This window comes from Aedes aegypti, chromosome 3 (genome assembly GCF_002204515.2).
Source record: "Aedes aegypti strain LVP_AGWG chromosome 3, AaegL5.0 Primary Assembly, whole genome shotgun sequence".
Classification (NCBI taxonomy): domain Eukaryota; kingdom Metazoa; phylum Arthropoda; class Insecta; order Diptera; family Culicidae; genus Aedes; species Aedes aegypti.
The window spans coordinates 399,701,230-399,714,849 of NC_035109.1; the positions used below are offsets into that span (position 1 = coordinate 399,701,230).

At 38.8% G+C, this 13,620-nt stretch overlaps 1 protein-coding gene across 7 annotated transcripts in view; it reads left to right on the forward strand.

The window, feature by feature from the left end:
- Positions 1 to 13,620, forward strand: part of LOC5576319 (teneurin-m) — a 527,158-nt gene that overhangs the window by 245,547 nt on the left and 267,991 nt on the right. For all 7 annotated transcript variants that reach the window (XM_021855173.1, XM_021855175.1, XM_021855172.1 and 4 more), the window contains one exon: positions 8,973 to 9,152. In XM_021855173.1, coding sequence (XP_021710865.1) covers positions 8,973 to 9,152 — 180 coding nt within the window. The remainder of the gene's footprint in view (positions 1 to 8,972; positions 9,153 to 13,620) is intronic.

Below are 13,620 nucleotides of genomic sequence, written 5' to 3' on the forward strand. Positions count from 1 at the left end.
CTCTTGAAAATTTGAAATTTGGCTTTGATTCATCTTCAGCTTAATTGAATTCCTAGATAAATCTCTGAAAAAGGAGGTCTGAAAGGAATGCTTGGGTTCTTGGAATAGTTGCTGGTGTTAATTTTGAAAGATCTTGAAATAAAAATTGGACAAATCTTTGGATGCATTTTACAAAGAATATCCACAGAAAATTCTCAGGAGAGAGATAGGAATCATTTATGAAATTTGTTTAACAATATATTGTACAATCCCAGGATAGTTGCCAAGACTGGAGATCTTTTCTCCTTCTCGCCCTATCTGATCATTCTCTTCCATTTGTGTGTAATACCTGTTCGGAGCTATCGTATACACCCCAAGATGCACTCATACAACTTAAGCCATTCATCAAAGCCCGTCACGCTATTTTAGAACAATGATCACACTCTCATAAACTTCTCTTCAGCTCTAACTGTTCGAATGCACGTTAAATCATTTTCAATCAATTATACAGCTCAATAACTACACGGAAAAACAGTTTACCTAATTTTTGAGTTGACTTTACCCAGAATTTCACAAATTTTTTCAAGAACTAATTAGAAACTATTTAAGAGATTCCATCATCCAGTGCTTATTCAGGATTTGAGTACTATTGGGAGTTATCCCTGACAACCTCTAAGAACACATCCGAAAATTCAATTTTGAGATCTTAAGTATATATACGAAAATATTATATATGGTACTTGGCGAAAGCCTGCAAGGATTATTCTCAACAAATAACATTGATAAATACTTCGAGGGGATCCTGGAAGCATTTCTGAAATTCATTATAGAACTTTCGAGACATTCTTCGGGTAACTTAAAATGAAATCTGAGAATGAATTATCTAAATGTTCAAGCAGAACTCTCTACGAAATTTGAAGAAGGTCCTAAATAAATTCCTAGATACATCTCTGAAAAAAATTGTTGGAGTAGTTGCTGGTGTTGGTTTAGAAAGATCTGAAGATAGTATTGGAGAAATCCTTGGAAAGAATCTGTACAGAAAGTTCTCAGGAGAGAGATGTTATGAGGAATCATTTATGAAGTTCTTGTAAAAATGTATCGTACAATCCCGGGAAAATTTCCACGAGTGATGTCTTAAGAAGTTTCTTGAAACCATAGTAAGAATTATAAATTATCTATGGAAGGTATTATTGAAACAAAATAGATGGATTTTCGATGTCGTTTACGTCGGTGTGTAAAAATCAAATAACTTTGTAAAAAATCATTCCATTTCTATATATTAGCTATTTTTATTTTGTATCCAAGTGCCCTTCACTTTAACTATCTCATGAAAACAACATCAATCAAATGGCTGCCTTTATTGGACACACCCTGTACTTGCATACAAGTTGCTGTAGGATGATAGAAGATGAACAGCTGGGAGGTGAAGAAGAAGAAGTCAAAGCAAAGCAATAGGAAACGCAGTAGAAGAAATTACGTTTGACATTGAAGTGCCAAACACACTGATTTCTGCATTGACCGAACATGTTCTTGCGACTATGATTTTAATCGCGGTATATCTCTATAAAAAAGCTACGGTAATAGTGCCTTCATACGCTAACTCACCTGTAATTTAGTTTTGTCTCCAATTTCAAAGAAATTTCAACAATTTGCGTATGGTTCAATTTCCAGTCTCATTAGAATACTTTCTGACAGTTCCTCAATCACATATGCAACTCATTTCGAGCCACACTCCCCTTTTAACTGGGGCTGGGTCTCATCATCATAAATCTCATTTCCGCACGCTGTCTGAGCAATTATCAATCACGCATCGCGCACACGGCCCACCCCCACCTCACACAACTGCATGGACATTGAGTCCTCGTGATGGTATGTGCTTCTACGGCGATAATTTTAATTTGCTAGCATAATGTCCCACCCTGTTCCGGATGTGCTACATATATGGGACGTGTGGCCGAGCATAGGCAAAGGCCTTGAGGTTATTTTTTACCTCCACGACAGAGCCACCCCCTGAAGCTGGTCAACTCGTCCTGTCCTGGCGTGCTATATCTCTCGTAAAATGACGTGAGTGCGTCTGATTCCAATTGAACATGACAGGATGACGTAAAATTAGCGTGTCAGCAAACAAACTAGTGCACGTCTGGCTTTGGGTGGGTGAAAGGGTCATCCCTGTCCAACTTTAAATGTCACGGAGTACATATTTGGAGGAAAACTCGATTGTAATCGAGTTACAATCAAAAGAACGTCCCGGTAGAACCGCACTGTCAACGGCACGGTAGTTTTAGCTAATTAACATCTACTCGAGTCGTAATTGTAAATCTGTCAAGTCGTCAGCCACATTATTTCACGGTAATTGTGTCGATCCGGGGCAGTTATGTCAATTTCCAATTAATAGAGAGCGAAAAGCTTCATATATTTCAACGCGCACGAGTAAGGTCGAGCACATTAATTGCCCTGTCGAAGTGGAAACAAATTTTCCCACTTCAACCCGATATTCCCCGAAAATAAAAAAAAAATCCAATTATAGAAACGATACGAGATTTTGAGGTTCTAGCCCGTCAGGCGTGAGTTCTAAAATCGATGCGGCGAACAAGCGGTGATTTTAATTTGTTTTGAGCCTTTCTCGAGCCCCGAGATCCAAGCAGGCAACGGCGGAACGAATCGCCCATTCTGGTGTGCCTGGATTGAAATCTATTAGTTCGCCATCATTGTGCATCGGCAGGGGTGGTACCGTAGCCAACCATTTTTCGGGAAATCAAATGTGTACAAATCGAGACACGATTTGCTGCGGATGTCAAAGTCCACGCACGATTCCCGGTTCCCTCGTTTTCGGGAGGTCATGCCCCTTTCCGTTATGGAAATTTTCGTTCGAATTTTATCCGCTACGCGGAGATAAATTACCCACAAAAGTGTTCCAATTAGCTAAACTCGTCAGGTAAAATGGGTGATTTAACTTTATCTCAAGCGAGTGATGAGAGCGATTCCGTCACGGGCAGTGAACGCATCCGAAGCCCAGTTAGCCCGCCGTAGCTCATCTACATAATCTATGCAGAATTAGTATTTGTATGGGAGATTTAACGACAAAGACCGAAGCCGAAAAGCTGCTTCCAACAACGGAGGCTCTCAAAATATGACCGGAGTGTCGTAAAATTTTCGGATTATGCAACCCAAAAGGGGGTAAAACCTATAAATCCATGCCATAAAGTTAGTTGTAAGAACGAGCGGGGAACCTTTTTCCTAGCTTCTGGAGAAGGGTTGCTAGATTTGTTGATATCTTTATCGATCTGAAGACATCTGTTTGTCAAAATGTATTGCCGTTTTATCTCAAATTCCGAACAGACTCATATTCCGAACACTCGGTTTTTGTATGGCGACTTGGTTGAAATGTTTCGCTGAAATATGTCATCAAATCACTACGAAATGGCTGTCAATTGCAATTAAATTTTAACGTTTTCAAATCTGTTTTATAGCTTTGGAGTAGTGATGATTCTCTAGTTCAAGACCAGTAAGACTAGTTCAGATGAATTTATTTGCGAAATTATTCATTTGTATAAGATTTATTCATGCTGTTCGGAATTTGAGTCAAGGTGTTCGTAATATGAGACAGAATGAACACAATGTTCGGTATTTGAATCAAAATGTTGTTCCATACTATAACGTAAAAACAATAGTAAACAAGTCTAAATAAATATTTTTCTCGGTACACCCAACAGCTAAGGGTTAGATTTTGTGAAGAAATTTAAATTTTCACAAATATCACCTAATTTATGCCTATCAGATACATTTGAAGTCACTGCTGACCTCAAGTGTTTGGAATATGAGTCAAAACGGTATGTGGATACACGTTCTAAAAAATTTTCTGGACACTTTTTATACATGGTAGAATGTTTAGTAGATTGATGCAAAATTCTTAAAGAAAGTTATAACTTTTTAATGAAATTTCCCCAAGTTATTTTACAATAAAATTGTGTATTTCTTATATTTCTTATGAGATTCGTGAAGACTTTTTCTTATACTTTGGCATCACGTCCCTGCGCTGTCATTGGGCAGGCCTGGTATAAACCTATAGAAATCTGCTGAAATATTGATGCCTCGTAAACGATATATTATATTTTTTCTAAGACTGAGATCGCCCAAGACGGTTTAATCATGCACATTTCAATGTTTTTTCATTCAGAAAAAAAGAATTTGTAAGAGATACTCACCACACTATTTTGTCAGCGAGGAAAGTTTTACATATTAAGTGTTTTTTTTTTTCAGTTCTTGTAGTGGTTTTTGAAAAAGCATCTGGAATAATACCCGATAAAATCCCTAAGATAATGAAAAAAAATCAATCTGAAAGCTAGCAAGATGAATCCCTGGAGAATTTCATGAAAAATATTTAAAGAGAATCCTAAAGAATCTACCGACAAATTTTTTGAAAAACCTCTGGAAGAAAAAACATGAAAGGATTTTGACTAATGCCATCTATAATGTCAAAATCATGCTCGATAGCCTTAAATTTGGATTAAATATTACAATTGCTTAAAGTATGGTGGAATAAGTATTTTCTTTAGAAAAATCAATCATTTCGTCTCAATAATACCTTTTGAAACAACTTTTGAGCTTCAAGAACAAAATACACCCTGTTCTTTTTTCAATTTTCATCATATAATCTTGGTAGATAATAGATAACGGAATTAAAAGCAAAGGGTTGTAAATGACAAAAAACTAGTTTTGAGAAAATTTACTTTGAAGTTTTTACAGCTTTTTTCATTCCATACAATTTATATGGGAGCCAAGATAACACACAAATCTGCTATGAATTATGTTAGTTTTTCTATTGGACAAACTATTACCGAAAAGTACTGTTGAAATGCTCTAAAACAGTAGAATTCTGTAGTACACTTAACTCAAACCGATACCACTTACAACTCTTTACGTTTAGATCTCTCAGAATCTTAGGGCAAACCTTTATGTTTTTAAGTAAAAGCTTTTAAAACCCAGTTTTGGTCGATTTTAAAGTTTGATGATCACTTCTATCCATTTTCGAGTTTTTTTTTCTAGTTTAATGCATACATTTATTAATTAAGGGTCAATATAGGCAATTTTCACAAGTTATCTGCGAGTTTCAATCAATAGGAATATAACCTTTACTCTAGTAAACGTATCCAGCTTTTTACGAGTGCTAATGGCTGCCGCAAGGTCTGCAGGTCTGCTCTCTGATAGGGATCATACTATTTGACGTTTGGCTTGGGTCCGTTCAATAGAAAACGACCCAAGCCAGACGTCAAATCGACTTATCCCTACCAGAAAGTGAGCGTTTGCGGCAGCTATTAGAGCTTTTAAAAACCTGGATTGCTTTAGTGGATAATCGCGCTTAACTAATCAGAACGGCCTATTTTATAATTAAATGTTTGCATTAAAAAAACTCGAAAATAGCTACTTTTAAAAAGTGATTTTTTAATCGGTTCTATCCCGTTAGGCCGAATGTCGTTAGGCTAAATGCCGTTAGGCTGAAAGGGTCATAAGGTCGAATGGGTAATTATAAGGATGGTTAACATCACTTAGAAACCGTCGTATGAATTTTCAGTTCGAATGGATTGTTAGTTGCTATTATCCTGATAATTTGCATAATCTAGAAGCCCACAATAACCGCTGTGAAGTATAATTATTAAGAACAGCCTTTGATTAAAAGGACACTGAAATGATCAAATGTTATTTCGGCCTAACAACCCTTTCGACCTAACGACATTTGGCTCAATTGCATTCGACCTAACGACCTGCACCTATTTTAATAATTATGTTTTAGAATAATTTGAAGATTGGAATTTCACCATCAAAACGTATTTATTTCAACAAAAACTCAACAATTTTGAAAATCGACCAAAAGTGTTCTAAGAAAAACTATGAAGATCAATCCGATGCTATTCATGATCGAATTTCCACTGAGAATTTGAAGATTTTTTTTTCTCTTTTGAAAATTTCCACGAGCATCCTGCTTAAAATTCTTTAGAAACTTCTTCCAGAATTTCCTGGATTGCTTCAGAATCTCAAACAGTATAATTTGATTATTTGAAAATCTTGTCTGGGAATATGTCAGAAATAAATCAAATTTCGTACCCAGGATTAAAAGTGAAATCCTGTCAGAATTCTGCAAGAATTAAGTTTAGGATTTCATCGAAGTTTCAATTCTGGATTATGTGAGAATGTTGTTCACAGTTTCGAGGAATTCTTCTCAAAGCTCCGTTAGCCTTGGGTTCTGGAAATTTCGCTAAACATTCAGTGAAAACCCATTTTCAACCCATGATGAAGGAACCGATATATCCATCGAGTTACAGAATATATCGAGTTGTTGGGTACCGACTTATGGAGACTCTACTGTAGTTTAACTTGAAGTTAGTAGAGAAGCCAATGGATATAGAAAGATTGAAGGTACGACCGGTGGATTTATGAAGAAGTTTCCCTGGCTTTTCCGGTCAGGAATTAAAAATATAGCGGTTTGATTATACAGTTAACTCTCCCTTACTCGATATTCCGTAAAGATTGTTCCGATTCCATTCCTCAAGAAGACATTTTTTTTAGAAAATCACGTTTTCAGTAAAACTTCGTGAAATTAATGGGTGGATTGAATTATGAAAGAATTGCTGCATACCTTGAAAACTTCAGGAGAAAATTCTGATTTGACTCCTGGAAAAAGTTAAATCATTTCGACGCTATTCCTGACGGGATTTATCTGAGTAAACTTTATAGAATCTTTTGAAAAGTCTACGATTTCTGGAAAATTACAGAGTTAAATTATGTTACATTTATTGAGGAATATCTTGAGAATCTTAAGGAGAAAATTCTGACCAATTCCTGGAAGAGTTCCAAACTCAACTTATTCAGAACATTCCGATGTTATTCCTGACATAATTTTCTTTCAGAATATGATGAAATTCAACAAATGAATGGTTGATTATAATGAAATGTGATTCATGTCTTACAACGACTCCTGTTGTCCGACAAAAGGCAATAAGGTAATTCCAACAGCACGTGAGTGTTCTGGGCATGTTATGTTTAAGCTAGTACAAACCTGGCGCAAATCTCGTATTGGTTTCAGCTTAAAACAGTTTAGTATATAATCAATTTTGAGAAGTTCAAAGCCTGGTCAAAATCCCCACTAAAATAGAACAAAATTGAGAAGTAGAACTGTCAATCAACCGTGATTCGACTTTCACAAAATTCAGTTGGCACCCCTGTTCTACAGCAATCTACCACTAAATTCTACACAACCAATCCATAAAATTAGTTTAAAGTGTAGAAAATTGAAAAATCTCTTAAAAACGCCATAAAGCACCCGGGAACACCACCAGCTCGAACGGAAAATGAATGGCACTGCGATCCGGCGGAACCAACCCCGGTCAAAAACCAACACGTACCCACGGAACATCGAGGACCCGGCGTCCGTGAGTAGTTGTGTGACATGCTACCCGTAGTCCGGAATATGTCGTAAAAAAGTAACTACCTCGCTTTATCGACGTTCAAGATACGGGACATGGCCGCCTTTGATGTTTGACTCCCTAGCCAGAGTGCTGCGCCGCGCGGCTTGGCCTACTTTTTGACGTAGGCTGCCAGATTTACGATCCAAGTCGAGAATGACCAGCAGCGCAGCTAGCAGGCCAAGAATCCGGCAGGGCCAATGTAGTTAGCCAGCGGGGACGCCCCGGTTTATGAATATTTATGGTGCAAAATTCAGCCCGGAGCCTTCGGTGTGTGTATGTTTATGGGCTTCATGCTTGAGAACCGGCCAAAAATAGCCACCACCGACGCCGCTTCACTTTATGGCTGCTAATGGGTCCTTATTACGTACCGGGCAGACACGAAACAGGAAGAAGTCCGAAGGTCTTTTCTGCGTCTTGTGCGGAGTATGTCATAAATTGCCCCGACGACCTTCCGAGATACAAGGAGCGTCGACCTCCCGCTTCCATTTCTCTTACGACGAAAGCAAAAATTTTTGTCAATGAAGCGGCAAACTGACCGAAAACTCTTACTGAGCCAGTTGTAAACTATTTAAGTGCCATTACCCGAGGCTGCTTTCCGTCTTTCTCTCTGTTTCCTCTTTTCACGGAGAACTGGCTTCAATTGCGGCAACCGTGCGATTTACGAGCCCCGTTTTATGATATTTGTCGATGTTTAATCAAATATTTGCTCGCTCCTTTCGGGTAGAGAGGGTGCCTGCTGGAAAAGGTGGTCGGGGACCATCATCGGCCAACCAACCGGAAGAATGCTACTTATTTATTGGTGAAGTTTTCTTTTTCTCTTTTCGATGAAAGTTTTTCCGCGAGCCATGGAAAATGAATGTTTCCGTGATTGTGTGCTTTTGTCCTCCTCGGAATGGAGGCGAAACATATTTGGGGAATTTTGGTATATTTCAACAGAGATTTGCTTTCAGCTTGCTTCGGGTTTCCGGTGGCATATTGATCATGACGAAAGTTAGATGGATTGTTCAGAAATTACGTAGCGTAGGGCGGTATTGCTTATAAAGACCGAGAATACCTCTGCATCTCCACAATCACAACGGAAAGGGTGTTGATTGGTAGGGGATGAAAAAGATCTGGAAATCACCTTTCGTCGATGATGCGATCCAAGGATTAGGAGGAAAAATATGGCTCTTACCTAGAACTAATTTTAAATTTTATCTGATATTTGTCGAAATACGCATTTCTGTCAAAGGCAACAAACTCTAGAGGAAGTAATTGGTATAGTACTAAATTCGGGTTTTCATTTATTTCTGAAACTAAATTTGTATCCAGGGAAGGACAACTGGATTGGTGAATCAATATTTTCAACATAATTTTGACATCTGATTTGTTCTTTTTCTAACTGTTTTATATGTGTATGTATGTGTGTGTGCGTCCAAATTTATATCACCTTAAGCCAATCTTCATCTCACCAATTACCTCGCATTCAGCAAAAATCCATAAAAGCAAAAATCCGAGTAACTAACCTGTCACTTTGTTCCTTCTCTTCAGGCTGCCTCCTGGACGGAGTTCCGCCTTCAGCTCCACCAGATGTACCACCGCGTAATCCAACAATGAATCGCATGAATGGACGCGTCACCGGTAACCCTACGGAGCTAGGCGTCGATTTTGAACCGTCCTGTCTGGTGCGAACGCCATCGGGCAACGTTTACATTCCGAGCGGAAATCTAGGTAAGCGAATAACTGAAACACAACCAACCAATAAGATTGGAAGCAATCAACGGTGACCACCTTCTAGTCAGACAACTCTGAACCGACTACCGAGTCAGAGTAGGTGTGTGTGTGTTGAGAATAAACATTGAATAAGATCATATTTCTCCAAACACTGCACTGACTGAGTGACTGTGAAGTGAACCCTATCGGCACAGAGAAACAGACGTAACACTAGGAACAGTATTCTTTAATATTCATCGACCACTTCACACAGTTATGCGTTTGTTCTCAAATTAAGTAATAAAAAGTGTGGCCGGGAATATCGATATTCATGCTCTTGTTTAAGATAGGATCATGGTTTTTTCTTTAACATTGTTCCTGAAAGCAATCTGGGTGAGATTATCTAAAGTTGGTAGTATCCAATCTACGAAGTAGACCGTTACTACGGTAACGTTAACGCTTAAAAAACGTCAATGAAACGTCTGAAACTTCAAACACTAAAGAAAACGATGAGTGCCCACATCGGAAACATGGACAGATCGTTTAGAGCAGGTTCGTTTTACGTCTGATTGTCTGTGCTCCTGGTGTCGTATTTCCACCTTCGGTCGGTCGGTCGGTCTTGCTGGATTTCACTCCACTCGACGTCGTCAACTCGATAGATGACAGAAACCGCCACCGAGAGAACGGGAAATTGAAGTTTCTTTTGATAAATTATTTAATAGAAATGTTAGACAAACAACGGTCTCCGACCCACCACACTCACGATGACGGGGAGGGCCACCCACATCGGGAGCGCTACCTTCCGTCAAAGCAAGCCAAGTAAGCAAACAATAGAGCGACACTCGGACGGAGCCAACTTTGATGGAACTGGAACTCCGAGACCGGGGGTTTCAATTTCGGGAGTATCGAAAATTAATTAAAACTGCTGTCAATTGACGACGGTGCGCCCGGGAATCAAAGCAGACCGGCCGTGCTGCCACCTGTATACGTGTGACACGTCGCCTGTGTCACCGCTCGCGCGTTGCTTTTCTAATGTTTGTTTCTGGCAGATGATCAAAAACACCAACATTCGCTTTTTTAATTGGATCCCTTTCGCTGAATGGAATTAGAACTGCCTAGCGGAGTTTGGGGCAAGTAGACCATCGCTTCTTTTTGAAATAACGAGTAAATATTTTTACTCTTTCAGGTTGACAATACGTCCTTTCTTGTTCTTCTTCTTGGCATTACGTCCTCATAGGAGCAAAGCCTGCTTCTCAGCTTACTGTTCAATGAGCATTTCCACAGTTGTTAACTGAGAGCTTTCTTTGCCAAAGTTGCCATTTTCGCATTTGTATATCGTGTGGCAGGTACGATGATACTCTAAGCCCAGGGAAGTCGAGGAAATATCCTTCAAGAATAGATCCTGGACCGACCGGGAATCGAACCCAGACACCTTCAGCATGGCTTTGCTTTGCTTTAACCACTCGGCTAAGGAAGGCCTCTTTCGTTCTTTATAGTTGAGAACACAAAGTACATAATTTAATGTAAATTATTATAATTTTCAACACATTTTAAAAATTTAAATGTAAATAATCAAGTATCAGTGATTTTTTATAATACAGTCCGTTCTTCCTAACTCGATATTTCGTATCTCTATATCGAGTTAGAGAACAATCAGGTCCGTCGCACTCGGGCTCAGATTGGGTACCACTTCTAGTACTGCATTCGGTCCCTCGGTAGTGCAAAAGGTACCCAAGTTTGACACATCGCAGTACACTTTTCACGGCATTCTAGATTACCTTATGAGCCATAAAATTTTGGGCATTTGCAAGGGACATGAAGGTCTTTAATTTGTCTTTGGAACAATAGTAAAAGTTGGTTTCCATGGCTACCTCGATGGTCCCTTGGAGCACAGTGTTGTGTTCTATAACTCAATTCCTTCCTAACTCGGGACCATCGAGTTAGGAAGGAATTGAGTTGTAGGACACAAAACCAATGCAACTGTGCTCCGAGAGACCATCGAGGTAGCCATGAAAACCAACTTTTACTATTGTTCTCTAACTCAATATCGAATTATGAAGAGTTGACCAAAGAAAGTGGTCGAAAGTTGATTATAAACAGATTTTCATAATGTACGATTTATCGTGCAACAGTTCAAATGTGTAAGTTGTTGAGGCATTTGAACTTAAAAAAGTAGTTTGAAAAGTTAGGTTAAGGTAAAGTAGGCCGTCATTGAAATTTGTACGCATCGTTGATGATTGTTGCTAATTCATCTCACGATTTCGAATCAAAGAAAATCAGTTGGGTTTTGCACTGACACAGCTGAAAAAGTATCAGCATACTTTATGCATGTTAGCGCGTACAGGGATATTTTTTCAAGTCAATATAAACTATCAAGACTAAGTTTTATCACTTTGAAATGCAAGCTGAAAAGTCATCATTGTTGCCAAAACGAATGACGGGCTACTTAGCCTTTACTTACGTGGCGTAGGGATAACGCGTCCTATCCAGCGAATTGGGAGTCGTGAGTTCGATTCTCACCGAGAAGACGTGTAACTTTTTGGAACTTTCACATCAATTTGTCCATTTAATACAATTGCAAAGTATATGCAATGTTTAGTTTTCCAGCAGTTTCTCTTCAAATGATACAGTGATAATGAAAAATTGTGAAACCAACATCCCGCTGCTATATTATTGGGTTCGAAAATTGATAAAAAAATTGATTGAATGTGGCGCACTTGCCCAAAACTCCGCTAACCGCCGCATATTCCGCTTGTTTAGTGCGCACTGCATCCAGAAATAGGAAAAATGAACAATGGGTAAATGCTAGAAAAGAAAAAAATAGCGTAACCCTACACAACGTTACCGCAGAATTGCAATGCAAAACTAGTTCCGGTCAGGTGGATTGGGTCCATTCTTGTTTCGACTCCGGATGGAATATTCAATTTCAAAGATCGGATGGCGTGGGCGGAACAGTTCATTTCGTTCCGGTTTTTTTTTCTTCTCTTGTTTTGGGTGATTGGTAAACGAAATTTGAAGCAAGTCGATGGATGTACCGTTACACCCGATAGTGCACGGGACAACAAGCTGAACTTTTGTAATGGATTTGTTCCTGTGATTGAGATTTGCGATGGACTGAGAGGAGCAATCGGGATTTTATTATGTTGACTCACGTCGGAACTTTAGTCTACAATGTCAAATAGGTAGTTGAAAAAGTAAACTATGAAGTTGGGCAGGGTAGAGTTCAGCACTTTTATCTGAATAAATCAAGCAATATAGAAATTGCATCACCATATTTTTCTGTTTCTCGGCGTATAATGTAAGATGACAATGTTTTTGGGAGGAAATTTGGAGCAACATTAGGTCAACATTGAAAGACCACAGTGTAATTTATTTTTTATATTCTTGATTCAATTTTCAAGTATGATAACTTGTAGCATTGACATGAGTTATTTAATGTGTTGTAAGTAAAAGTTTTGGCTTTATCACACTTTTTTTCTAGCTTCTAGCTTCTACCTGATAGCTTTTAGCTTCTAGCTTCTGGCTTCTAGATTTTAGCTTCTAGCTTCTAGCTTCTAGCTTCTTGCTTCTAGCTTCTAGCTTCTAGATTCTAGCTTCTAGCTTCTAGCTTCTAGCTTCTAGCTTCTAGCTTCTAGCTTTTAGTTTCTAGCTTCTAGCTTCTAGCATCTAGCTTTTAGCTTCTAGCTTCTAGCTTCTAGCTTCTAGCTTCTAGTATCTAGCTTCTAGCTTCTAGCTTCTGGTTTCTAGCTTCTAGCTTCTAGCTTCTAGTTTCTAGCTTCTAGCTTCTAGCTTCTGGTTTCTAGCTTCTAGCTTCTAGCTTCTAGTTTCTAGCTTCTAGCTTCTAGCTTCTTGCTTCTAGCTTCTAGCTTCTAGATTCTAGCTTCTAGCTTCTAGCTTCTAGATTCTAGCTTCTAGCTTCTAGCTTCTAGCTTCTAGCTTCTAGCTTCTAGTTTCTAGCTTCTAGCTTCTAGCTTTTAGCTTCTAGCTTCTAGCTTCTAGCTTCTAGCTTCTAGTATCTAGCTTCTAGCTTCTGGTTTCTAACTTCTAGCTTCTAGCTTCTAGCTTTTAGTTTCTAGCTTCTAGCTTCTAGCATCTAGCTTTTAGCTTCTAGCTTCTAGCTTCTAGCTTCTAGCTTCTAGTATCTAGCTTCTAGCTTCTGGTTTCTAGCTTCTAGCTTCTAGCTTCTTGCTTCTAGCTTCTAGCTTCTAGATTCTAGCTTCTAGCTTCTAGCTTCTAGCTTCTAGCTTCTAGCTTCTAGCTTCTAGCTTCTAGCTTTTAGTTTCTAGCTTCTAGCTTCTAGCTTCTAGCTTCTTGCTTCTAGCTTCTAGCTTCTAGATTCTAGCTTCTAGCTTCTAGCTTCTAGATTCTAGCTTCTAGCTTCTGGTTTCTAGCTTCTAGCTTCTAGCTTCTAGTTTCTAGCTTCTAGCTTCTAGCTTCTTGCTTCTAGCTTCTAGCTTCTAGATTCTAGCTTCTAGCTTCTAGCTTC